We start from the raw sequence: 26,596 nt of genomic DNA, 5'->3' as shown, positions 1-26,596 counted from the left end.
ATTGATTGAATTGAATTGAATTCACAGCTTTTATATCTCACCTATATCATATAAGAGATGACCCTTTGAGATTTTATCAAAATGGAAACCCTACCTCCAGTTGCATTATGATTGTGGTCAGTTTAATTTTCTCTCTGACGTCGATAAAATTATGTTTCGAAGATCCCACCTAGGCACCTAACTAGCTTACCGGGGAAGTAATAACTTATTGTCATTCTATACAAGCACCCCCGACAGAATGTTTAGCCACCCTCAGACCGAGGAATTAACCAATTTGTGAGTTTTCTTCCTTCGCAACTACTCGGACTCAGGTTTTTTTTGTTAGTTACTATAAGAAAAGGGAGCGAGCATCTGCTACCATGTTGAGATCATGCCTAGCTCTCAAAGTATTTGTTTTTCTTCCCTTATTTTGGTGGTCTTGCTGGTATGCATTAACTGTTATGATAACTCGAGCCATGAGCCATCTGTCCCCGTGTCAGTATGTTTGGACTTTGGAGTATTATTGTACGTTGAATTTTTCTTCCAAAAAGACTCAACTAAATTAATGGGCTTAAAGGACATTGTCTTTGATGGCAATAGCTGTTGCTGTTCTGTGCTGGTAAAGTCATTAACATTTGTAAATGTATAGCTACCAAAACACAGTACGTACTGCTTATTTAATGCGTTTTTTCGTCTTCACTCTTTCATACATCGAGTGGTTTGATAATGAAATCGATAGAAATTGATTGCAGTTGTTCTACAATGATTCTAGGTAGGTGTTACTATTACAGAAACAACTCTTGTCATTATCGGAGACACGCCAAATCATCAATCTTCTGCATGCATAAAAGCCATAGCTGTCGTTTTATGTCATATATACTTAAAAGTAACTAATATGAGATTTTATTAGAATATATAGCTTTACAGCTGTTGACCCAAGCTTAATCTCTTAATTCGAGTACTTCCAATTATTACAGTAAACAAACAGCTTTTTTTTTTGTTAATTTTAATCATAGGCAATAGTTTGAAAGCATGAACATTATATTGTAAGAAAATGTGATTTGAAAAAAAGAAATTAAAGTTTATGAGCTATGTTCAGCTTGACTCAAAATTCAGGATAATTTTGAATAATTTAGGCTCTTTTTTTTTGTTTGTTTGAATGGAATTTCTGGTTGTATATTTTCTTGAATTTTGATTGTCTAGAGGAAATTAATTAAGGAGTGAACCTTGGACAGATTTGACAATCCGTTCTGGATTCCAAGATTTTGTATATTTTACTTGTTGTCAGTGATACCAAACAGTCAGAGTGTCATCATTTGATAATGTGGTCTTAGGTGAAGTTCATCCGTAACTATAATTTTTTTTTGTTTGGTTAAGTAAAAATTACAAATTCTTTTAGGTAAGACCCATTATTTATTAAGTTTATGCCGTAGGTTTACAAGAAGCAGCTCTTTGCTCCACTGTTCACGTGAACAATAGAACAATAGAGGATTGTTCACGTGGACAGTGGAGCATGCCTCCACTGTTCTACTGTTCACGAGAACAGTGGAGATATTCTCTACTGTTCTGGCAGGATCGGGTCCTGTTTAAAGCTAAAAATGCATTAAACCGGGTCCGACCCAACAAAATAAAAAAATATTTTTTATTTTTAATTGTGTTTTATTCGAAAAACTAGTATTAAACATTATTCAATGACACTACATAAATTAGACGAAGATCGCTTGATGACGTAGCATTTGTAGAATTTGATCACAATCCCAATTTTGTTTCTGATGTTGTTGCACTCTTAAAAAATTTGTGAAAATTATAGTTTTTATCGGATGTATTTCATACGTGATGGAATTGTAGATAGTTTAATGGAATAATAAAAAATATTTTAAATAAAGTATTATTTATTTCATGATATAATAACAATAGTTAAATCTACAATATTTAAATTAAAAACCATCAATATATATATATTTTTTAAATTATTTTATAATCTTAATTTCAAAAGCATTCTTAATCAAATACATTAAACTATTTTTTGTTTAACCTCAATTTCAACTACAGTTTTAACCAAACATATATTTTTTCAAACTAACCTCAATTAAAATTATTTTTTATAAAATAATTTTTTTCAAACCATAACCGTAACAATTACCACAATACTAAACACGATTTCAACTGGTGTATACTTCAAAATATTGCATGTATTTTGGCTTGGGTACAAAAGTTTATCTTGGTTCCCTTTGAAAATCTCTTCCCTGCGTATTCAGATTTCTCTTAAGCAAGCAGTGTTTAGTTAATTCCTACTGTCCTACAGCTGTGGTATACTGCTATGCAGTCATGCATATCTGGGCTTTTCTGCTCTGCTTGCTACTTTACATAAAGTCTATTCAGTTCTCATTTACTCTGGTGACTTAGCATGCATCGTCTGCTGCCATTTCTATTGAAGGAATATAATATAGTATATTGGATCTTTGACAAGTGAACCTTGTATTTTTCTGCAAATTCCAAGTACTGTCATGCAGCATGTTTCTTTTGCTCAAGTATATTGGATCTCTTGTATACTCCTTGTGTACATTGAGTTGCGGATGCAGACCCTCTTTTTAGTAGCGCATGAATAAAAAAGGAATTGAAATTAAACCATGAATCTTATTGAAAACTAAAGAAAACATCAACTTAAGCAATATTCCAATGTCAACCTATCCTTAATATGGCCGATCATAAGATAGGTCGCACATGAACCTAATTAAATAGCACACACCCACAAAAGATATACCAATTAATTATGCTTTCCACAAACTGAACTGTGAACATGAACATGAACAAAAGATAATCTATCATCAGACTCTGGGCTTGAGTCTGCCCTCATTGGCCAGCTTGAAAAGATGTCCCTGTGCTCCTGCAGCCTTGTTGGAGGCTAGTGAAGCAACAAAATTCTCCCTGACTTGCCTGGTTGTGAAAGGGAACCTGTTGCTCACCATGGAGTTGAGCAAGGAAGCAGTACCTTCTCGGTAGAGTGTCCCGTACCCATCAGTACGTGTGTTTGAAAGTGCTTGCTGCAAGGTCATACTCGTTCCAAATCTTGGCAAGCTAGTCACACCAAATGCGTTTCCCATTGTTCCCCACCAGCCCAAAACACCCCATATTAGTGCAGGGTGAGTTCTCCAGTAACTGTATATTAAACAAACAAACATACATGTCAGTTGTTACTATAAGGGTACTGCATGGCGAGTATATATTTAACCTATTTCATTGCTTAGAATTTCATATTTAGTTTACATTTTGAGTGGTTTATGGAAACTTACTTGCATGAGAAGGGTGAATTTGGGTCAGGAATGAACGGAGGCGTGGGGGTGAAAGGGGTGCCTGGAGTAATACTTGGGGTGGTTGGTGGGCTTACAATGACTGGTGTTGGGGGACTGCCTCCTGTGGTTGGAGGGGTGGGGTGGTATCCACCTCCTCGCGGAGGGTTTGATGGTGTTGATGGAGTAGGTACACTTGGCGGGGTTCCACAATTTCCACCTGAAGGGATCGATGGTGTTGGATTGTAGCCTCCACCTGAAGGAGTTGATGGCGTTGAGTGAGATGGTGGGTTAACAGAGCTACCTCCTGAACCATGTGAAGGGGTCCTGTGTGAACCTGTCAATTAGAATTTGAACCATCAGCAGGATATATATATATATTGTGGAAGAAGTTGATTTACGGAGCTTTCTTTAGCTTAATGCTATTTTTGAGCAATCTCCGATATGATATTTTTCTTCTCACTATCACTTGCATATTTAGTTAAAAAATTATACTATAGTAGCTTGTATACGCGCGAACACATAATTTACAAGTTAGCTAGTTAGTACTTGTAATAAGAAAAAAGTTCGTCGCTTCACTACATGGAGTTGTTTCATACTGAGCATGCAGAAGTTGGAATCAGCACTTGATTATATGTATAGATCATGCATGAAAAGATGGGTGCCAGTACTGTCGTTTAAAGTACGAGTGCCTGTGTGTGTGTGTGTGAGAGAGAGAGAGAGAGAGAGAGAGGGAGAGACCAGAAGGGGGACTTCTTGAATGTGGGTCTGGGGAGTAGTAGTTCTTTTGATCTTCAAAGGTTGTGGCCAATACAGGGAACGCCAAGTTGTGAGAAAGCAAGCCAGCGGCCAAAACCCACATCAACATTGAAGCCTGCTTGCTTTCCTGCTTCTCCATCTCAATATTCTTGGAGAACACTAGAAGTAAGTTGGGATATAACTGAAAGGTGCATTCTTCAGTGAAGAAAGCGAGGATTATATAGAGTTGACAGAGTGAAGTAAATATTAGCAGGTGAAGGAGTATGTGGTTTGTTGATTTGTTGCCGGAGCATTAATTTGTGCTATTAATGACTTGCACTGATGCGATAATGCAAATCCACCCCCCGCCACATGCCCAAGCTCACTCTTGCTAATGGATATATTGTTCTCTCGTTTTAAGAACTCTGATGTGTGAATTGCCACCATTCCCATGGAGGTTTTGCCAAGGTTACTACGAAATGAATTATTATATAAGCTTGTTGGAAGAAAAAAATAAGTGTGGCAGGAGTTTATTAACAGCAAAATAATAAGTAAAACTAAAGAACAATTCAATAGAAAAACAATTTTATTAAGTGTTTTTTTTTTCTCAACATATATCAATTATGCTTCTAATTAAAAGTTTATTTATAAATCTCAAGTTCTAGGTAAATAAGGAATTAAACTATTAAAAAAAATCTTAATCTAAAGAGAAAATATATTATGCTGTCTTTATCGGTCAATTGTTTATAAATCAATCGATTGATTTTTCTATTTTGCAAAAAAACTAAAATCTAGTTTACTTTCAAAATCCCCTCTTAAAATTGATTTCTTTATAACTCATAGCATATTTTTCATCTTAACAAAAACATCATATTTGAGTTGCTTTATAAAAATATATACGACTTGGTCTTGTGTCTTTATATATTTAACTTCAACTTCCTTATTTGTAATACAATCTTGTTGGAAATTAAATCTTGTGTGTATGTGCTTATTTCAGTCATAAAATACTGGATTCTTAGTTAAAGCAATGACTAATGAGTTGTTTATATAAATTTTTGTAGGCTTCTCATGTGGCATTCACAACTCTTTCAATAATTTTCTTAGTTATATGGAATGACAAACACTTGTTGTAGTAGCTACATATTCATCTTCTTAAGTTGATGATGTGACTATAGGTTGCTTCTTCTTAGCCTATCGTCTTTTTTCTTTTTGGTCTAGGAACAAATTTCCATGTGTCATTCTTCTCAATTAATGCAATCTCCTTATCTATAGCAATTCTCTATTTTTTATCATTTTTTTTTATAAATACTATAGATTCACATATAACAAGATGACAATATAGTGATAGATCATCATCAATTGGATTAATTATCTCTTATACAAGTCATCTAGACTCCTCATCTTTCTAAATGAACTAAGTGAGCTACCACTATTGGAACTTCTACTAGAAGAAGAAGAGGATAAAGGTGAAGTTGAGTTCATTGGTGATTGTGGAGGTGTAACAAGTTATTGATGATTTTTATATCTCTTCATCAATAACTAGTAGAAATTCATACTTCTCAACATCGTTTACCTTCTAATTTCATGCTCTTTCTTCATCAAATTCGACATTTCTATTAATCATCATTTTTTATTTATTAGGGTTATAAAACTTGTATTATTTCGACTTTTAATTATAGCTCACATAGATCATTTTTTGCTCTTGCCATCTAGCTTGATCCTTACTTGATCATCTGCATGCATATAGTTAATACTTCTAATTACTTTCAAATAAATAACACTTGACTTTCTTCCATTCCATGCATGCTTCTTATAATAGAGTCATGTCATTTAAGCTTTTCATAGAAAACCTATTTAATAAGTAAACAACATAATCTATAACTTTAACCCAAAATTCATTTGACATCTTCTTGGTTTTAAGTAAGTTTTTCGCCATATTGAGGATGGTTTTTTTTTTTTTTTCACCATGCCATTTTATTGTGGTGATCTAGACATTGTTAGAAGTCTTTTTATAACATGATCTTCATAAAACTCGTTAGAAAAAAAATTCACCACCAATATGACAAGATTATAGAACAAGTTCATACAGTGATACAGTAGGATCAAGTTGCCTTCATTTGACAAGCTGAGATTAAACTATAGAAGTAGGCTCAAAAGCTTTTACATAGACATGATTTTCCTGTAAGGCCATCGGGTGCTGCAACATCCCCGAGTGATCAATGTGACATTCAATTCCAACCTCAATAAAACTGATCAAAACCCATGTCTCAACTTGCTCCATGCCATGGGAATGAACCCTCACCGTGTTTCATTATCTCTAGACTTTAAGCTGTTTGAATTCAGGAATACCTTTTTTTTTTTTTCAGAGACTCCGTTCAGCTGGTCCCGACTTAAACCACTAGAAATGATTCATTTCCCGAGCGGCACATTAAGTTTTTTTCCTCTAATTTATTAAATCTGGAAGAGAAGAGACACAGGGGGAGGTGCCTTCCTATTCATTCTCTCATCGGACAAGCTAACAAATATTGAGCCCAAGAACTACATATGATATCCTGCCCCAATTTTGTTTGGTCCAATAGACCATAAAGATTTGAGCCCTGCTAGTCCACAACCTCCACTATTTGATTATATCTCATATCCCCATTTCAAATAAATTAATGGTGTCTTACACCAGACCATTGAAAACAAGATCAAGCTCTTGTTGGAGTATTTAGATGTTGTACTAGTGAGTAAGATGGTAGATTTTGTAATGAAAAGAAAATACACAATGGTTTCTCTTTGACAGCACAGGCTGTTGCACTATATTTGTACACGTTCAGCTTGAATTGTAAAGCAGACAAACGCATCATGCAGGAACAGGATCGGATGACCATGAAAAATCATGACACTTGGCATACAGAGGAAGAAGGGACCCATGATTTTGAAATTACAGGTTGTAACCTTAATGGTTGTGGCAGAGAAGTAGTTGACGCAGAACAAAAATGTCAGGTGATGAGTAAATAATGACAGCTTCTTGGGTCATCCAAGGAAACTGAGCCGTAAAATGACACCAGTGTTGCCGCCTGTGACCACCTCATCTTCTTAACATATGCAGGGATAGAGAGAGATCTGTGTATTCTTTTACTATATATTTTAATTTTTAAATTTGTTATATTACTATTTTCTGTATATTTATTTTCTGCTTTAAGTTACATGGATGTGACCTATGGAAGTAAAATTTATTAGGAGTGTGAAAGACGGCTTGGCCATTTCTGTAGGACATTCTGAATTTCTGATCTGTCTGGGAGAGGAATGTCAAGTCCCCCATGAACGCCGGTAAATGTGAAAGGCCAGCTACCTCATTATCTTTAGCTGGTAGCCCTTTCTTGTGTCTTGAATATCAATCACACCGAGGTCCTGACACATTATTTCTTCCGAATTAAGTCAATTTTTGGGGACCATTTTTAAAGTGGCCCACATGCTACATGGTAGCTTTTGTTTTTATTTTTTATATATATTTTAAAAGTATATTTTACTTTAAAAATATTAAATTAATTTTTTTGTGTATGTTAGTATAAAAAATTAAAAAAATAATATATTTTTAATTGAAAAAACTTTTAAAAAATGTTTTACACTAGTATATCAAACCCTCGCTAATTAAACTCTTTATTTTCTAACAGGTTTGGTCTTAAATCTTAAAAAAAAAATGTTTAGGATTTATTGGGTGTTTATTATTTTTGTGGTTTAAACTATTTTTAAATTGTTTTTATCTAAAAAAATATTAAATTAATATTTTTTAAAAATATTTCTTTCATAGATTTAATATGTTAATGTTAAAAAAATTAAAAAGAGATTTTAATATATTTTTAATAAAAAAGATATCAAACATTTAATTGACCGACCGTATTAAAAAAAATCATGATATCACGAGTTGTCAAATTTGGACTCTTAAAGGTAGTTGTTAAATCGGACTCCCGTCATATGTAATTGGATTGGATTAACTCACAAGCCATGTTCTTGCATTTCTTTTTCTTTTTCTTTTCTTTTTTATTTAATTGGGTTTTGAATGGTCATTGGGGTTAACCAGATGTAAGTTTTAATTAGATAAATAACTTATACAAAGCCAACCTAGCTTAAGTAGGTTTCGAGTCATTGAGTTTGAGATTAACCCATCAGAAGTTGAACAAGATTTAACAATTATGCTTTTGAAAGCAACAAAAGATTTCTTCAATTAGAAAAAACAAGGTATTTTAAAATTTTAACACATTTTCATACGAGTTTTGAAAAAGTAACATGTTAGAAAAATATTAGGAAAATAACATAAATTGAACACAACCACTATTCACAATAGCGATTAAACACAATCATAAAAATCATGTTCCTCTCAATTCAATGAACATATATAAAAAGTCAAGTAAAAATTTTATAAAAATCTGGTGGCTAAAAAATAAGATTTAAGATCCAATAGCCAAAAAAAATGGTTCACCGAGGATATACCAGAGATTAATTTTTGACACATTCAGTATCTTTACAAAGACTTTAACAAAATGATTCTAACAACACCTTGAAAGACCACCAAACATTGTTGTAATTTGTTAAGGATTTTTTTCAGGGTTAATTATGACCTCCTTAGTTGTTTTTTCAATTGTGGTTAGAATTATTTTGTCGAGATCTTTCTAACGGTACTAGGTGTAACGAAAACAGAGTTACAATGTGTTCTTGGTGACATTATCTTCTCTTTGTTTCTTGACTATTGGATCTTCAATCCCATCTTTTGACTATTGAATTTTTATAAAATATTTGGTTGACTTTTGTTGAAGTTAATTACTTTACAAAAAGAAGTTATGAAAAAAATCACTAAATAACTGTTGTTTCAAATAGACCATTGTTTCGAAAAATATATTATGAGATGTGACTACCATTTCAAATAGTGGTTGTATTCAAACTGTGTTATTTTTCAAATATTTTTTTATTTTTTTTATTTTCTTAAAACTTTTAGAAACTATGCTATTTTAATTACAAAAAAATCAGCAAAAACACAACAATGAAGGAATTCTATTTTTTTTTGTTTCATAATGTAAATCATTGAGCACTAAGAAAAGAGACATGGAAAATTTTATTCCGGTAAATTCAATATCTATCTATATAAGGAGTTCGCATAAGAGGGATCGGTTGAGTTTGCCTGCGCTGACGGAAAGCAAACCATAATCATTTTGAAGCGCTACAAATTTGAGTAAAATATTATTTTGAAAAATAAATTTTAAAAAATAAAAAAAATTATTTTAATATATTTTTAACCAAACACACTTTAAAAAATAACTCTTACTATACTTTCATACATAACTTTCACTTAATTTACTTATTTAAATATTTTTATATACAAACCCTGCTATTGTTATTATCATATTGGTAGTAATATTTTTACAATCACTACTATTTACTATAGACTTTATTACCATTAACGTCATTGATAAAGTTATTTTCTAATTTCAGATTAAAAAATTACATTTCATTTTGATCTCTAACTATCATTTCAAACACAATATTAAAAATGAAACATCATTTTGATTTTTTGTATTTTTCATTCGTAATTTTTTCATTTTTATTCTGGACTATTGACACTGTTTGGTTTGGGAACGTTTTTAAAAATTTTAATTTTTTGTTTTTGTTAAAAATTAATTTTTGTGTTTGTGTTTTGGATCGTTTTGATGTGTTGATCTCAAAAATGATTTTTAAAAAAAATGAAAAAACATCATTTTGATGCATTTTGGCATGAAAAACACTTTGAAAAGCAACCACAACTACATTGTTAAACAAGAAACAAGCACCTAACTATGAATTAGCTAGATTTAAGAAATTCCTGGAAAAAAATGTTAGTTGCCGAAAATTACTTAGCATGCATGAAGAATCATATGGATTCATGAGTCAACATCGTAATCGAGCAAGAGCCTCATGTTTTTAATCTTGAAAGGTGTAACTCAATTGGTCAACCTCTAAGTTTGCTTCATAGAGATCACTAGTTCGAGTTTCACAAACTTCTGAGCCACTAGAAGTTTACATTATCGTTAATTTTAGGGCCCATAAAATTAGTCGAGGTATGTATAAACTAACCCATATTTCCATGTTAAAATAATAATAATAATAATAAAAAAAAACCTATTGTCTTTTATATAGAAAACACAACACAGAAGATAGATCCCTAAGTTCTGCTCCGTCCGTGAGTAATTAATGGCAAAGCACAAGATTCAGCCAGTGCAGCATATCCATATTTTTCACAACATTAGAATGGCTCAGTTCCAAGGTTGAAACTCCCTCCTAACCAGCTAGCATCATCATGGGAGAGAGGATCAGATTCCACCCCCTCTTTTCCAGACTTCCTAACAAAGAAATTAATCTCGATTATATTATTTATTGGACTTGCCAGATCTTTAGGGATACTCTGATGATTAAATACTCATTGACGGCAAGGCAACAGGAGATTCTGAAATCTCTGGGGAAAAAAATATCAGAGACATTATGGTTGGACGTTGTCATTCTTCAAGAGCAAAAAACAGATTATTAGCACATGCAAGAACATGATCACTGTTTCGGTACCCTCGTTAATAAGTTATGCAGTTCTTCTCTCAAAAAGTCAAAAATAATGGTGGGAAAAGGAGAGTAAAAAATATGGAGGGTCGGTTATGGCTGTGATCGGTTGACTTTCTTAGATGCTTAACGAACTTTGACTTACTAATGTCTCTCATTCATGCACATGCATATCAACACTCGTTCACCTGGTGATGAAACATAAGCTATAAATTTTGAGTTCTGAGACTAGAACTCCTCACACCTTCTAAGAAATGACCATACAAATATGCTCTTTGCTTTCCTGGGCTTTGTTTTGCTCAATAGCAATGCTCCTCGCCATTTTTTTGAAACACAGAAAAGGCTGCGGCAAGAGTGATGGAAAACTACCACCAGGGGAAATGGGACTTCCTTGGATCGGTGAAACAATAGAGTTCTACAGATCACAACGTGACAACCAATTATTCGAAGAGTTTGTTCAACCACGGATCACAAAATATGGAAAGATATTCAAAACGAGGCTAATGGGTTCTCCAACAATCATCGTTAATGGTGCTGAAGCTAACCGGTTTTTCTTGTCCAACGAATTCAAGTTGGTAGTTAGCTCATGGCCTACTGCATCAGTTCAGCTCATGGGCATAAATTCCATCATGGAAAAGCAAGGGGAGAAGCACCGATGCCTTCGTGGAATAATCGCCACCAGCCTTGGCCCTGCAGGGCTTGAGATTTTAGTGCCAAAAATTTGCGACTCAGTTCAGTTGTACCTAGATAAAAATTGGAATGTAAGAGAAGAGATCAGTCTTTACCATTCGACCAAAGCCTTGACGTTTACTATAGTTTTGGAGTGCTTGCTAGGGCTCAATTTTGAGCCTGGAACCCTGAATACTTTTGAGAGAGTTTTGGAAGGAGTTTTTGCACCACCTATTTCATTTCCTGGTTCCAAGTTTTCAAGAGCCAAGAAAGCAAGGCGGGAGATAAAAGAAATGTTGATTAAAGTGGTAAGGGAGAAAAGGAAGAAGATGGAAAGTGGTTTAGGGGGGGATGAAGGAATGTTATTTTCCCAATTGGTGAGCGGGATGATTCGAGGGGAGATCAGTGAAGAGGAGGTTGTTGATAATGTGGTTTTGCTAGTGTTTGCAGCTCATGACACAACATCTTTTGCCATTGCCATGACCTTCAAAATGTTAGCTGAGCATCCAGACTGCCATTCTCTCCTCCTTCAAGGTACTGTTTTCTTCACTATTTTAAGTTTACAAGGGAAAGATTTCTAAAATCAGAGGGGTATACCATGACAATTCATAAGAAAATATAAGTGCAGTTTCAAACTCGAAAATGAATTTAGTGAACCAGCATAAGAAGCACTTTCTTCCCATGATTCTACTAAATCAGTATATATTATTACTCTTGGCAGAACACGATGACATAATGAACAAGAGGAGACCTGGAGAGAATCTAACAATGGAAGACACGAAGAAAATGAAATATACATGGCAAGTTGCACGTGAAAGCATGCGGCTTTTTCCTCCTATCTTTGGCTCCTTCAGAAAAGCTATTGCTGACATTGAATATGAAGGATTCACGATTCCCAAAGGGTGGAAGGTACATATCAATTCCGAGTCCTTGCTTTGATATCGCCACATAAAACAAGCTCAAAGACAATAGAACTCATGGCCCCAATCTTCCATGCTTATATCACGGTTTAAAGACAGGTCCACGGGTCGGCTTGATTACAAGCATTCTAGATATTGGAGAAAACACGCAGCAACAGAAAAATGCATGTTACAAAAAATTAGCCTTGAAATATCTGAACAATGATTCATCACAGATCTGACTTCATCTTGTCTTCTGCAGGTTCTGTGGACAACATATGGCACCCACTACAATGAAGAATATTTCAAGGATCCTCTGACTTTTAATCCAAGAAGATTTGAGGAGCCAATTCCACCATATGCTTACCTTCCCTTCGGTGGAGGACCAAGACTTTGTGCAGGAAACCAACTGGCAAAGTTGAATATCCTCATCTTCATCCACTATGTTGTAACGCGTTACAATTGGTCCTTACTCTGCCCTGATGAACAAATCACCATGGACCCTCTCCCATTCCCTTCCCATGGAATGCCCATCAAAGTTTCTCTCAAGTCATCTTAGAGTAGAACAAACATCGGGATTTTTATACTTTGTACACAAATGTTTAATTTATCAAGAATCATGTCCTACAAACTTGGTTTCACTTTCTACATCTACTGATTCATCCAAAATTCGTGTTCCACAGCATTATAAGGGCTAATCTTGTTTGGATCTCACATCTACAATCATATACAAGATCTCTGTGGATGCCTGAGAATGTACTCAAGCATTCTTAGCAGGCCTGGACCGAACCTTTTCTCCCAGCTTGTGATATAGCTTTGCACAGTAATGACTTCATGCATAAGCAAGCATTTCAAGCTCGACATATTCTAAAGGCTACCAACACAGCATACTTCAAGATGGAAGTAGTCTAAACAATTTCAATTTGCAACCCAACTCCAGAAATGCCAAACCCACCCTACCTAGATTTACTACTAATAATATAATATTGATTACTGTATTAATGCCTCGGTATCGCTATTAGTGCGTAAAATCACTAGATCCATCTCGACTGAATTTGCTTTTCATTGGAGTTTTCATCCTAAAATGCTACTGATGTAGTGAACCTTAATTAAGATCTCATTTTGAAAAGTTTAAAAGAGATCGAATAAAAATATAATATAATGAAAACTTATTCTAAGTCATATATTATCATTATTGGAATGAAATTAAGGTGTTTGGAAGTGTACGGTTGTGGTTGCTTTTCAAAATGCTTTTCATTCAGAAAAATATGTCAATAATATTTTTTTTATTTTTTTAAAATTATTTTTGAGATCAGCACATCAAAATGATTTGAAAATATCAAAAACACATTACTTCAAAGCAAAAAAAAAAATTCAAATTTTTTTAGAAGCGCTTTTGAAAAGTACTCTCAAACGCATGATACTACGAAGACAATTAATCTATAATAAATTAGATTTATTTGGTTCAAAAAGCAAATAATGCAAGAATCTTTCTTATACATTAAACTATAAGGTTCAGAATTTATTATTCATCAGATGTGTTGAAATTTAAGCTTTACATGTATTTAAATACTTCTAAGAAATTAACTCTTGTGGATCTATTTTTGTAGGCTGAATTAACTCACTAATAAATACTAACTCAAAACCTTTACTAATAAGCTCAAACCCTAATCCAAACAATCCTTAGATTTTAACTGAAAATAAAATATTAATTAACCCTAAATAAGTCTTCGGTTGTAGCTAACAAAATAAAAATAAAATTTATAAATCTAAGTCTTATTCTGTTATAAGAAGAGAAGAAGAAAAGAAGACATTATAGGAAAGAAAATATTATAGGTCTAATACAAGACTTACGTATAGCAAATAATATTGTCAAATAATCCTAAGAACTAAAAGAGAAGTTGTGGTTTCTAAGTTAAAATAAGATTATGATCTTAGTCTTGTATTTATCCTTCTCTTGGAAGAAAAAGAATGCTCCCTTTAATGCTCTTTTTGCCGTCTCATGTGTTTTCTAAATCAACTTGAATTCATTTGTTTCATCTGTAGTGTTTTCTCTTCACCTGACAAGAAAAATAAAATAAAATAACAAATCATAATATTTAAAGGAAATAATTAATGTTTTTACACATAATAAAAAATTCAAAATTAGTTAGCAATCCACAAAATACATAGAAATATCATAGAATAAAATTGGTCATCACTGATATAAAATTAGTAGTTTTATTGTCGAAACTTCATAACCTGATAGCTTGGATTATTCTTACACATGGATTAAATGTACCAAGATCTTCTGTTGATATTCCAAAAGATCCCAAGTTTAGCTTGCACAATCAGTCCATTTAATTTTTTTTTAATGTCTTCATATTTTTTTTTTAATGTGTTCGCTTTGACCTTGTAATAGGCCCATTTAGAGCATGAAATAGATTTTTGGTATTAGACCTTGTGATAGGCCATTTAGAATGTATAATGGATCCTTATGTCGGTGTTGGTGTGCAGATACACATCAGCTAGAATACAAAAGTTAATTTGTTTTGTTTCAGCGGTGCGGCAAATCTTAGATCGAAGGGACTATAAAATAACAAATAAATAACCAAAACAATGAGAAAGAAGAACAGCGTCATTGTATGGTTCAGTTCTCAGAGATGTTTACTCCTTACACCACTCCAGATATCATGGAATGCTCAGAAAAAATCCATTCCTCACATCAGTCCAAATCTCATTACTTGTAAAAGATACATCCCGGCTTGACTGAATATAGATTAGTAATTCAGTACCTCATAGCTAATGTAATCTGAAAGGTTAGATCCTAGAACATGTATTTCCAAAACATAACAAGAACTGCACGAATATTTTATGATGTCATCATTTCTCATGTATGACAGCATCACCTTATCTTACTCTCAGCATACACCCCCCCCCCCCCCCCAACAGTCTATCACAAACTACACAAATCATCTCTTCATTCTGGCAGGAACTCTGTCTCCATACATCCCCCCCAACACACACATGTATGGATGCAATTACATGTTGAACATGTCCTCTAACTCGAATAAGGAATGTAAATAGGTTCACAATGCAAGGAAGAATTGATGATATCTGGCATATGTAGCAACCAATTGTAAATACCCGAAGACATTAATCATCTCCAGATAAGTGGCTCTCCTATAATAGAAAAAACTATGCCCTGTAAATTGCTTGATTGTGATATATATATGATCAATCTAAGATGAAATTTGCCAATCTAATGAGGCCTTTATAAGTAGAAAAAAAGAAAAAAAAAGAAATGGCTTTTCATTCCCAGTCTTTCTTTTGGAAAATTCTCATTCAGATTGTGATTGACATAAAAACTCACATTGGACAGTAATTAATCAATTAAATAAGCAAAATTTGATTCTCACATGTAAGAAATGACCTAGCCAAGAAAATTGTTGGTAGTTACAAGTATGATGTTGCACCTGACCAAAGTTTTCCTACTGAGGTGGTGGATCTTTGACGCATTGCATGGCATCTGGCAATAGATTATGACTGATTGGCTTCAATCCTCGTTTAAACCAATAGCCCATAAGAGAGGTTTCTAGTTTCCGCACCTGTAAACATTTTATTTCATCCAATCAATCAAGTATTCAGTGGAAGCAAGTACAAGCTACACATTTATCCTCTTATTCTCTGAGATTCCAACAATGCAGAGCAAAAGGTATTAGCAATGAGAACTTGCAGATCCTATTGACAACTGCCATTTTAGTTCCAACAAGATTGTCTAACTTTCTTTTTCCTTTTTTCCTTTTTGAGAATGAAGAGTCAGATTATAGAAATAAGAAAGATGGATACAAGTGAACTGGACCACGGGCTAAAGGACAGTAGAAGCAATCCTCAGCTAAAAAAGGGAAGCAAAAACAGAAAACACAGAGGATAAGTCAAGCAGATTTGTCTAATCTTTCAAGTAGTTCTACGAGTATGTGTAAATGTGCAGTTACTTAGTATAGTAAAGCAACTTAAGTAACTATCTTCAGAAGCTACAGCTATCATGTCAATATCCATATGTTCACTTTATATTCCATGGGATCTTATGGAAAAATCTCAAAACATATTATTATATCAGTGTGTTATGCTGCTATAATTGTTTCTACATTCTTTCTCTCCTAAATGACACAAACTTCTTAGCAAAGATGAGAAAGCAAAAAACAAAGGCGGTATCACGCGAGCAAGATCAGGGAGTTAGACCCACTTGTATTAGCAGAAACCTAGGTACAATTTTTGAGGGATACAGCAGAAATAATGATGAAAATTTCTGAGGGAGAAAAAACTCCTTCAAGATGATAAATATCGATAACGTCAACTGCATACCAGATAAAAATCTTGGAAACAAAAGGTTATTATTGGGAGGTTAGGATATGCTCCAATATATACCAAAAAAAAGGTGTTAGTAGCATCTTATTTGCAACACTTCAGCCCTTACTTTCACATCAAAACCTCTAGCAGGGCCCTTTCAGCCATAAACTCAAATTTAGCATCTCAAAGAGAGGATGACTAACCTGCCTAACAATGAATGGTTCCTCTGCAAGACTCAGTGGCTTCGTTAATACTGTCAAAAAGCCATTTCGATTTCCATAAACAATATCTGTGAAAGGCCGATCACCCACCTGAGAGAAACACAAGCACGCTATTCACATACAATAAACACAAAGAAACCAGGCCAACAACTCAAAGAAGCTCAGTTAGTGTGCACATACCATTATAAGTTGTGAGGATTTACAGCCAAAGTGCTTTTCAATTTCTTCAGATGTTCCAGCAGGTTTCTTTACCCCTATAGTGTGATACGTAAAATTATTAAAATTTGCGAATGGTACTGCGGACAGCATATTAATTAAGAAATAAGTACAGCATATGAAATAAGCAAATTATGCACAAAAAAATGTCAGCTTCCACATTGGATAACCATAAAAAAAAATCCTATAAAATTGAAGCTCAAACTGGCAGAGACGAATCTTACTGTGCCTTATTACTTTAATTCCAATTGCCTTCTCAAGTGCCCTGGCTTTTGAGCCATCATGATCATACTCAAAGAGACCTAACTCATTACACCAACAGCGCACAAACAGGTTAGTAACTTAATACCGGAATTAAAATCACAATTGCAAAAGGGTCTTGCCAAAATTACCAGCAGAGTTACTGAACACGGCAATATCATTCCCGAAAACAGATTTACACCTCTCAATGGACGGACCAAGAGGACCCCAAAGCGTCAAAGAGTAAGGCACAGTTATAGTGTTATCCTTATCAAACACCACACCTTTAAAGCCTCTCGCTTGCAACCCTCCCCAATCAATGTACCTTATGTCAGGCACTACAACATGAGGCAGAGCCAAATGCCGGTCCTTAACAAACACGGAAGCCGAAGAAACAATGCCTTCAACGTTAATTCTTTGGCCTAATGCAGCTCTCAAATCCGTCCACCACATGTTTGATAAAGGCCCTCTCTGATTACCAGTTTCGGTGTCTCCTGTTTCTTCAATTTCTTGGTTTTCGGTTTCTGGGTTTTGGTTAGCGTTGGTGTTAGTGTCTAAAGAACACTGAAATCGGTCAAAAACTGAAAGGTTCTGATCTGGGTCAGGGTAGCCTTTATTATTGTTAGTTTGGGAATTTTTTTGCTCTTTGCCGTTTCTTTTACAATTGCTTGTAGGGTGAAGAGCGAGGGAGTATATGTTTTTGGAGTGTGTTTGGTGCTGTGAAGAGTACAAGCAGGTGGATTTTACGATTCTGAGATGGGAACGATGAAGATGGGAGTGAAGAGAAGTTGGCATGGGACAGCCGGGTAAGGGAGCCACATAGGTGGTGGTGGTGCACTGCATTTCCAATCTACTACTCTTTGGTTTTTGTGTTTTTAATATTCATCTTTTCGTAAACAACTCCATTTTAATTTCACAGACAGGCCGGCCAGTTTGTGGACCTGTGGTTTGTGGTTGTGGCTGGTTCCAGAGAAAAGAGCAGACTATGCTCCACTGTGGCTGGGTCTGGTTTTCCTGGACTCGTTCTGGACTGCATGCTATTATAATTGGGCTTTGAGCCTCGGTTGATTATAGCTATTTACCTTAATTGAAAACAATCACGGGCCTGGGATTTAGGGTTTGCGGCTTTTCACTTGCTCGCACATGGGTAATTAAGATTTCTTTGTCCTGAGAAATTATTGAATATATTTTCACTTATAACAGATATTTTATAGACAAAATAGGGTATAAAAATAAGCTGCTTCGTTTCTTACCCTTTATTTTTACTCATGTTTATAGGGATAATCACATATTTAGTGTTTTAAGATTTTTTAAATAAGAAAGAGCGAAAGAAATGGAGAGGATTTTTTGTTGTTTTCATGTTATAACTATCATAACATCAGTGAGTGTAGTAATATTTGTTTTTGAATATTTTTTCAAAATATTTTTACTTTGAAAAAATATTAAGTATATATATTATTTTTTATTTTTTATTAATTTTGATGTGTTTATATCAAAAATAAATAAAAATTATTTTAATATATTTTCAAACAAAAAACACTTTACACCGCAATATCAAACACACACTTGATAATTATATCAAATCCACGTTAACCATCATCTAAAATCTCATTTATTGTTATAATTTTAAGAGTTTATAAATAAATTAGAATAAATAAATTCATTGAATTGTAAACAAAATTAAAATATAAATATTGAATATGTTATTATTTTAGTGTTTATATTGAAAAATCCAAATTAGATTTTTCATGTTTCAAGTAACGAACTGGTCATGTTTATGGAAACAAGGTAATTGTAACTATTTTTTTTTTCATAAAGTAAAATAATTATAACCATCTATTAACTATTTAACTGTAGAAATGAAATCTCATTATTTACTTCTCTTTGAATCATAGATTATTTTTAAGATTTTGTTTGTTTTTTATTTTAAAATATTTTAAAAAAAATTAAATATTTTTTATTTTATTTATTTATTTCAAATTATTTTTTTTAGATTTCATATCGTTTTAATATATTGGTATTAAAAATAATTTTTAAAAAATAAAAAATATTATTTTAATATATTTTAAAATAAAAAATATTTTTTAAAAAAATACTACTATTTTCTCCAACGCTCCTAAAACTATTGGCTAAAAACTTTAAACGAGCAACGTTTTATATTGCAATTTGCAAGCATTAAATTTAGGTATCAAAGCCAAAACTTGACACCTTCAAGATAAGCATGCTAGAAAATAATTGGAAAAAAAAAAAGACAGCACACAAGGAGGAAAGTGATCCTTGGAGTTGGAATTTCGAGATAGTTCTGGATAAACTCACGGCCAGTTGACCGAGGCTAGGCACGTCCAAAACAGGGAACGCCACTTGAAAATTTCTCACCCAACGCGTATTGTCTTTTCTGTCTCCAGTTTGACAATATGCTTTATGCTTTGCCAGCTCTGTGTCATTATTGCAGCACCGGACATTCATTTTGTATGGACAACTCGGTTTCGGCTCAATTAGTCCAATAACTCTCATCTCTCCTGTGCAATTGCCCCCTGACCAAACCCCTTCACTTTCACATAGAAGATAGAACCACTTTTTTCTACTTTCCTAGGCTCCTTCCTCGATTGACATTGCAAGCCTGTGTCCAGTCCTAAAATACTATATACATATGCCAGCTATAACTATTCTTTAATCAACTAGCTGCCCATGAAAGCAACTATATAAGGGACCCGAGCTCAAAGTTCCAACATCACACAACACATTTAGCTCTCTCTTGATAAATCTCTTGCTAGTTGCTGGTATATATAATATACATCTCCTGATTGTTTGCTTGGAAAAAGATAAGATGTCGTTCGTTCGTTCGAGAAAGCTTTCTTCAATGCTTTTGTTTACTCTGTTATTTGCCTGTCTGAGGGTGGCAATTTCTTCCAAGATTTTGACATCACCTGGGGCGATCAACGTGCTAAGATACTAAACGGTGGCCAACTTCTCACGCTCTCTCTCGACAAGGCTTCTGGTTCCGGCTTTCAATCCAAGAATGAATACTTATTTGGCCGAATCGACATGCAAATCAAGCTAGTAGCAGGCAACTCGGCTGGTACTGTCACTGCATACTATGTAAGCCGCGATCCTTATCCTCGATTGAATTTCTTCTCTAGCTCGTAAATTTGTGGTTTCTCATATTTTTCTTACTTGTGCAGCTATCTTCTCAAGGGTCGACCCACGATGAGATTGACTTTGAGTTTTTGGGCAATGCAACTGGAGAGCCATATATTCTCCATACCAATGTGTTCTCCCAGGGGAAAGGCAACAGAGAACAACAATTTTATCTCTGGTTTGATCCCACTAAGGCTTTCCACACCTACTCCATTGTGTGGAACCAACAACGCATTATGTAAGTAAAAAATGCTCAAATTTCAATACTTCTGTATCGTCACAAGCCGAATTTCAAATGCTAAACTTGAAATATGTTGCGCTTTCATTGCAGTTTCTTAGTGGACAACATCCCAATAAGAGTGTTCCATAATCTAGAATCAATCGGTGTGCCATTCCCAAACAAGCAAGCCATGAGGATACATTCAAGTCTCTGGAATGCTGATGACTGGGCAACAAGAGGGGGGCTTGTAAAGACTGACTGGACACAAGCTCCTTTCACTGCTTCTTACAGAAATTTCAAAGCCAATGCTTGTATTTGGTCATCTGCATCACCTTGTACCTCCACCTCTCCCAATTCTGTGCAAGACAATGCCTGGCAAGATCAAGCACTTGATGCCCCGGGGCGCAACAGACTTCGATGGGTGCACCAAAAGTACATGATTTACAACTACTGCACTGACTTGAAGCGGTTCCCTCAGGGTCTCCCACCTGAATGCAAGCGATCAAGATTTCTTTGAAGAAGCTACACGTTAATGAGTTTGTCACGTATTATGAAAGTTCTTTATTCTTTATGCAAAATAAAATACGTAAATGTAAAATGAAATAAGTCAGTTTTAATTCTTTATTCTTTTACAAATAAAATGTAACATCAAATGAATCGAATTCAATTTTTTAATTATCCTCTACTTCCGTTACGATTATTGCAACTCGTCCTCCATCTTTTACAATGTGCACGAAGAAATTCTCTCAAGCATCCAACTTGAAGTTTATGGTGCAACCCGTTACAGATTAACTTTACATTTACGGTATGATTGATAGTGATGAATGATTTTTGTCAATCTATACATGGCCGGCCTGTATTAATGGCGGCATTTCAACTTGTAATTGCATCGTGTATATCCCAGGTGATGTTTTTGGTAAAAGTAGAACCTGTTGCTAAGAGCTGAAGATCAACTTAATAATTGGTTGTCAAACAATCAATTATACCAAATGATTATTGTGGTATGTCCGTTTTAATCACTCAAGTAAAGATGAGTTATTTCCAGTTCTGAAAGAAATTCATTCTCTCCATCAGCATAAACTATCCTTATTACTCGAAAAACTACTTGGCTTTCGGTTCCTCTCTAGCTCAAAGATCGACTGATTTAAACCTTAAAATAGTATATTGTGCTTTGCACTCGATTTCCCTTAATTGTATATTAATTTGTGCTTTGGGGTTTGAGGTTTGAGGATAATCCCGTGTTTGCATTCATCTTTGTGCTTGTAATAGTGAATTGCTCACTATTTGTTTATCTTCTTTTTTTTTTAGATAAATGTTTTTCTCATCAATGAATCTAGACTTGAAAAAATTAACACCAAATCTTGATTTCCCAACAAATTAAATTCATTAATTAATTATTTACCCTTGCTGAAACCCCAAAACCCACCTAACTTGATTACCAAACAAAAATTAACACCTAATTATTTGCTTAAAGTTCACTTATTTTTGTCGAAGTGAATGAGTATTTAACTTTGCTTCCATGCATGTTAATTATTGCTTAATTAATCCTCGTGATTTAATAAAATAAAATAATTAGTTTTTTTTATTTCGAAAACTATTGTTAATTAATTTTTTCGGTCCTAATTATTTGATTAATAAATTAATTCTTCAATAAATTTAAGTTTGTGTATTATCTTACTTTGTTTTCTTCTTTCCTATTTTAAAAAGTCGAAAAAATAAAAAGAGCAGTGGATGAGATAGAAAATTTTATTAAGAAAGATTTTATTTGAAAATAGAAAATATTGAACATTTGACCTCAACAGTAAAAAAATTTTCCTGATAACATTAATAACAAAAAAAAATTATACGTGCATTAATGAAAAAAAATATCACTTACCTATGAACGAAAAAATAATTGGCTTTAAATACTTGTTGGGTCCATGAACTTTAAGGTTATATTATTGGGCTCAAAATCAAGACAAGCTCATGGGAGGCCGGCTCATGATCGAGCCCACATGGTGCCGGGCACTTGCCCAACACCTGGGCTCAAGTGCTCCCCTCGAGCTCAAAGTGCACTTGATATGCGCCATGACTATTCTTGAAACCCATTGTAAGCTTTCTATTAAATATTTTTTAAAAATATCTATAAATCTTGTTAGATCAAAGCTACACCAGGAATCTTCTAGGCAATTTTAAAATATATGTTTCTAAATATTGGGCAAAGACCCACGAGTACCAAGTGAAACCAAGGCAGGTCAAAAACGGGAAGACTCTTTCATCCTTCGTATTGCGCATATTTAGATAAGGAAAACCACCCAGCGCCTCCTGCCTCGTCTGTCTCCGGTTATAAAGTCGACGCTTTGAGCAAGCAGCCAGGCTCTATCCGAAGTTGTCAACTGACCATCATTTAGTCTGACAGCTGGGATTTAGTTATTTTATATGGTCAACTTGCATGGTTTTGGCTTCCATCAGTTCAAGACAAGCTTTCTCCTATTTCAAATGTTTCACTGAGACAAAAGGCACACACGATTTTCTGCCTTCCTGGGTTTCTTCCTCTCTTCCTCTCATTAATTTGCAAGCCTGTCACCAGTCAAAAAAGAATCCAAATATGTAAGCTCTCTCTGTAGAATTTTTATATCAACCAGGACAGGTTATTGCCTCAAAAGGACCTATATAAAGGAACCAAGCTGCAGTGCTTCTAACATCATAGAACACAATTCTGTTGGTGGGAGGAACCACTGGTGGTGGCTTTGAAACACTCAGAGGAGATAAAACACAAAGTTTTATTTCAAGAACACAAGCTTACAGGAGCAAAGATAAATACAACAAGCTTACCAATACACACCCTCTCTTTCTCTCTAGTGTTTCTCTCTATTCTCTCTACTCTCCCACACATAATAGCATAAGCTCAGCTTGCTATTTATACACGAATTCAAAACAAGAAAATTCAACCTTCAAGTGTGAAGGCGGCTGTGGACGGTGGTGTGAAGGCGGCTGGCGGCTGGTCGGTGGCGGCTAGTCGGTGGCAGTTGGTGGTTGCCTTCCTTGACCATCTAGATTGAGTTTAATATTCAACAAATCTCCCCTTTAAACTCAATCGAGGGATGTCATGCCAAGCATGAACTTTAATCGGATAAATACTTCTCTCTTCAAAGGCTTTGTGAAGATGTCTGCAACTTGATCATTTGTGTTGCAAGATATTAGTTGGACTTCTTCATTCTTCACATGTTCCCGAATAAAGTGATGACGTGTATCAATGTGTTTGCTCCTCTCATGATACACTGGGTTCTTTGCCAATGCGATTGCTGATCGATTGTCTATATAAATCTCCGTAGGATTTTCTTGAGGAAATCCCAAAAACTTCAGCATATTCCTTAACCATATTGAATGGCATACGGCTGAGTTAGCAGCAACATACTCAGCTTCACAGCTTGATAATGTGACAATCGATTGCTTCTTGGATGACCATGTGAAAGATGTGTCTCCCATGAAAAAGACAAACCCTGTTGTGCTTTTCCTTTCATCCAGATCTCTACCCCAATCACTATCCGAGTAGCCTACAAGATTAAAATCTTTACTTGAGGTATAAAACATACCTTCATTCATTGTGCCTTTGATGTAGCGAAGAATTCTCTTGGCTGCATTCAAATGAGACTGGTCTGGTGTCTCCATGTATCTGCTGACGAGTCCGACCCCGTAGAGTATATCCGGTCTGGTACATGTCAAGTACCTTAAGCTTCCTACTAAGCTTTTGAAGTAAGTTGGATCGACATTCCCAACCTTACTCTTCCTCAATTCCACTCCATTCTCAACTGGAGTTGATACCGGATTGCAGCTTTCCATCTTGAACCTTTCAAGAATATCTTTGGCGTAACCGCTTTAGGATACAAAAATCCCTTCTTCTTTCTGCGTTACTTCCAAACCAAGAAAATGTGACATTAAACCAATGTCAGTCATCTCAAACTCCTGTACCATGCTTCGTTTGAAGTCTTCAAACATGGTAGGGTTGTTGCCGGTGAATATCAAATCATCAACATACAGGCACGCAAATAAGATGCTGTCATCTGCTCCTTTCTTCACATATATGGCGTGTTCATATGGACATTTCTCAAATCCATTATCTTGAAAATACCTGTCAATTCTGGTATTCCAAGCACGCGGAGCTTGCTTCAAACCATAGAGAGCCTTCTTCAACTTGTATACTTTGCCTTCATTTTCAGCATCAATGTATCCAAGTGGTTGTTCAACATAGATCTCTTCTTCTAGGAAGCCATTCAGAAATGCTGACTTCACATCGAGTTGATAGATCTTCCATCTATGTTGTGCAGCTAGTGAGATCATCAGTCTGATTGTCTCTAGCGGGGCTACTGGAGCAAATACTTCTCCATAGTCAATGCCTTCTCTCTGTTTGTAGCCTTTAGCTACTAATCTGGCTTTGTATCTTTGCACTTCTCCTTTTGCATTTTTCTTTGTCTTGTAGACCCATTTGACACCTATTGCTTTCTTGTTTTCTGGTAGATAAGTCAGCTTCCAGGTATCATTCTTCTCAATGGCATGTATTTCTTCATCCATTGCTTTTATCCACTTCTCTTCTGTGACAGCTTCATTGAAGCTTAATGGGTCACTATCTGCAAAGAAACAAAACAAATTTGTATCTTCCATTACTTGAGTGGCATCGTACAGCTCTTCAAGATTTCTCATCCTTCTTGGTTCTTCTGATGAGGATACTGATGGTGGTGTTGATGATGATGCTCCTGGTGTGTTCCTCCTGTTGAATACAGGGAATCTGTGTACCGGACTTTGTGGTTCAGCTGCTGGCACAATCGGTTCTTCGATAAGTACTGTTGGTACTTCTTCACCTTCAAGGATCAAATCAATGTTGATCCATTTGCCTGCTTCTTTATCATCATTCCATTCCCAAGATTTATCTTCTTCAAAGATAACATCTCTACTCATAATCACCTTCTTCGTGATGGGATTATACAGCTTGTATCCCATCCTTCTTTCACCATATCCGACAAAGATGCATTTCTCGCTTTTATCATCAAGCTTTCTCCTTCTTGCATCTGGGATCTTTGCATATGCCACACAACCAAAGACTCGTAGATGAGTAACACTTGGTTTGTGACCACTCCATGCTTCTTCTGGAATGACTCCTTGCAAACTTCTGGTTGGGCAGCGATTCAGTAGATACACTGCACATGATACAGCTTCAGCCCAGTATTGCTTGGGCAACTTCTTTGCTTTGAGCAGACTTCTTGCCATGTCAAGAATCGTGCGATTCTTCCTTTCAGCTACACCATTCAGCTGTGGTGTATAAGCAGGTGTTGTCTGATGTCTGATGCCTTGTTGTGTACAATAGGCTTCAAAGTCATTTGCTGTATATTCTCCACCTTGATCAGATCTCACGGTTCTGATCATGTAGCCACTTTGCTTCTCCATAATTGATTTAAAATCTTTAAAACAATTGAATACTTCTGACTTCCTCTTCAGAAAGTATATCCACGTCTTTCTGCTAAAATCATCAATAAACGTGAGGAAGTACCTATTTTGTCCAGTCGACATAGGCGTTATTGGGCCACACACATCTGTGTGCACTAACTCCAGTGGCCTCTTTGCTCTCCAGTTGACTTCTTTGGCAAAACTGGATCTGTGATGTTTGCTGAGGACACAACTCTCACAGACTTCATCTGGATGATCAATGTGGGGCAAACCTTTGACCATCTTCTTGCTTGCTAGCATCTTCAGACTTGTGAAATTCAGATGTCCAAGCCTCAGGTGCCAGAGCCATTCTTCACTGTTGGTGATGGCACTCAAACACTTTGCTGCATCATACTGGATGTTCAAAGGAAACATCCTATTCTTGGACATTTTCACATAGGCCATTAATCTCCCATTGTTGTCTCTAATTGTCAGATGACAATTCTTCGAGTAAAAAGTATAACCTCTCTCCATAAGTTGACCTAAGCTGATCAGGTTCTGCTTTATGGCTGGGACATAATAGACATTGGCGATGTAGCTGGAATCGCCGTTCTTCAACTTGATTGGGATGCTGCCTTTACCTTTGAATGGAACCTTTGAGGTATCTCCAAAAGTAACTAGACCTTGCTTGGT

General features: G+C 35.1%; 4 protein-coding genes and 1 pseudogene across 5 annotated transcripts; 2 read left to right on the top strand and 3 right to left on the bottom strand.

Annotated features, from left to right (window-relative positions):
• Positions 1 to 2,734: 2,734 nt before the first annotated feature.
• LOC133691098 (protodermal factor 1-like) lies at positions 2,735 to 4,192 on the bottom strand. The gene is made up of 3 exons (XM_062111435.1): positions 3,956 to 4,192; positions 3,273 to 3,596; positions 2,735 to 3,138 (listed from the first exon to the last, which is right to left on the bottom strand). Exons 1-3 carry the CDS (start codon positions 4,165 to 4,167, stop codon positions 2,808 to 2,810), a joined length of 867 nt encoding a protein of 288 aa, XP_061967419.1. The 5' UTR covers positions 4,168 to 4,192; the 3' UTR covers positions 2,735 to 2,807.
• Positions 4,193 to 10,790: 6,598 nt separating this feature from the next.
• On the top strand, positions 10,791 to 12,824 carry LOC133692727 (taxadiene 5-alpha hydroxylase). Its single transcript, XM_062113859.1, has 3 exons — positions 10,791 to 11,774; positions 11,962 to 12,149; positions 12,402 to 12,824. Exons 1-3 carry the CDS (start codon positions 10,826 to 10,828, stop codon positions 12,696 to 12,698), a joined length of 1,434 nt encoding a protein of 477 aa, XP_061969843.1. The 5' UTR covers positions 10,791 to 10,825; the 3' UTR covers positions 12,699 to 12,824.
• A 1,917-nt stretch (positions 12,825 to 14,741) lies between these two features.
• LOC133691312 (phosphatidylglycerophosphate phosphatase 1, chloroplastic/mitochondrial-like) lies at positions 14,742 to 18,031 on the bottom strand. 2 transcript variants are annotated; one of them, XM_062111765.1, is made up of 6 exons: positions 17,298 to 18,031; positions 17,130 to 17,207; positions 16,870 to 16,943; positions 16,672 to 16,779; positions 15,595 to 15,726; positions 14,742 to 15,301 (listed from the first exon to the last, which is right to left on the bottom strand). In XM_062111765.1, the coding sequence occupies exons 1-5, from the start codon at positions 17,986 to 17,988 to the stop codon at positions 15,610 to 15,612; spliced, it is 1,068 nt and encodes a 355-aa protein (XP_061967749.1). In that variant the 5' UTR covers positions 17,989 to 18,031; the 3' UTR covers positions 14,742 to 15,301; positions 15,595 to 15,609. The 2 variants fall into 2 exon arrangements, with proteins under 2 accessions (XP_061967749.1, XP_061967748.1); XM_062111764.1 differs by lacking the exon at positions 14,742 to 15,301 and having other exon boundaries at positions 15,493 to 15,726.
• A 1,799-nt stretch (positions 18,032 to 19,830) lies between these two features.
• LOC133691635 (xyloglucan endotransglucosylase protein 1-like) lies at positions 19,831 to 21,181 on the top strand (annotated as a pseudogene).
• Positions 21,182 to 23,753: 2,572 nt separating this feature from the next.
• On the bottom strand, positions 23,754 to 24,325 carry LOC133692958 (uncharacterized mitochondrial protein AtMg00810-like). Its single transcript, XM_062114143.1, has 3 exons — positions 24,079 to 24,325; positions 23,985 to 24,039; positions 23,754 to 23,880 (listed from the first exon to the last, which is right to left on the bottom strand). The coding sequence occupies exons 1-3, from the start codon at positions 24,323 to 24,325 to the stop codon at positions 23,754 to 23,756; spliced, it is 429 nt and encodes a 142-aa protein (XP_061970127.1).
• Between the last annotated feature and the right edge of the window lie 2,271 nt (positions 24,326 to 26,596).

The sequence above is a fragment of the Populus nigra genome, chromosome 4 (assembly GCF_951802175.1).
Source record: "Populus nigra chromosome 4, ddPopNigr1.1, whole genome shotgun sequence".
NCBI lineage: Eukaryota > Viridiplantae > Streptophyta > Magnoliopsida > Malpighiales > Salicaceae > Populus > Populus nigra.
Note: the sequence above shows the minus strand (reverse complement) of the source record. Positions and strands in the feature narration are given on the sequence as shown.

Coding starts and splice junctions, on each gene's coding strand:
- LOC133691312 (XM_062111765.1), bottom strand. CDS start 17,988: ATGCAGTGCACCACCACCACCTATGTGGCTCCCTTACCCGGCTGTCCC. Junction 16,780..16,869: donor AATCCTCACAACTTATAATG/GTATGTGCACAC, acceptor TGTTTCTCTCAG/GTGGGTGATCGGCCTTTCAC. Junction 15,727..16,671: donor AACCATTCATTGTTAGGCAG/GTTAGTCATCCT, acceptor AAATGTTTACAG/GTGCGGAAACTAGAAACCTC.
- LOC133692727 (XM_062113859.1), top strand. CDS start 10,826: ATGACCATACAAATATGCTCTTTGCTTTCCTGGGCTTTGTTTTGCTCA. Junction 11,775..11,961: donor CCATTCTCTCCTCCTTCAAG/GTACTGTTTTCT, acceptor TACTCTTGGCAG/AACACGATGACATAATGAAC. Junction 12,150..12,401: donor CGATTCCCAAAGGGTGGAAG/GTACATATCAAT, acceptor TGTCTTCTGCAG/GTTCTGTGGACAACATATGG.
- LOC133691098 (XM_062111435.1), bottom strand. CDS start 4,167: ATGGAGAAGCAGGAAAGCAAGCAGGCTTCAATGTTGATGTGGGTTTTG. Junction 3,597..3,955: donor ACACACACACACAGGCACTC/GTACTTTAAACG, acceptor AGGTTCACACAG/GACCCCTTCACATGGTTCAG. Junction 3,139..3,272: donor AATTCACCCTTCTCATGCAA/GTAAGTTTCCAT, acceptor TTTAATATACAG/TTACTGGAGAACTCACCCTG.
- LOC133692958 (XM_062114143.1), bottom strand. CDS start 24,325: ATGGAAAGCTGCAATCCGGTATCAACTCCAGTTGAGAATGGAGTGGAA. Junction 24,040..24,078: donor CAAAGGCACAATGAATGAAG/GTATGTTTTATA, acceptor TTAATCTTGTAG/GCTACTCGGATAGTGATTGG. Junction 23,881..23,984: donor GAAAGGAAAAGCACAACAGG/GTTTGTCTTTTT, acceptor CTGCTAACTCAG/CCGTATGCCATTCAATATGG.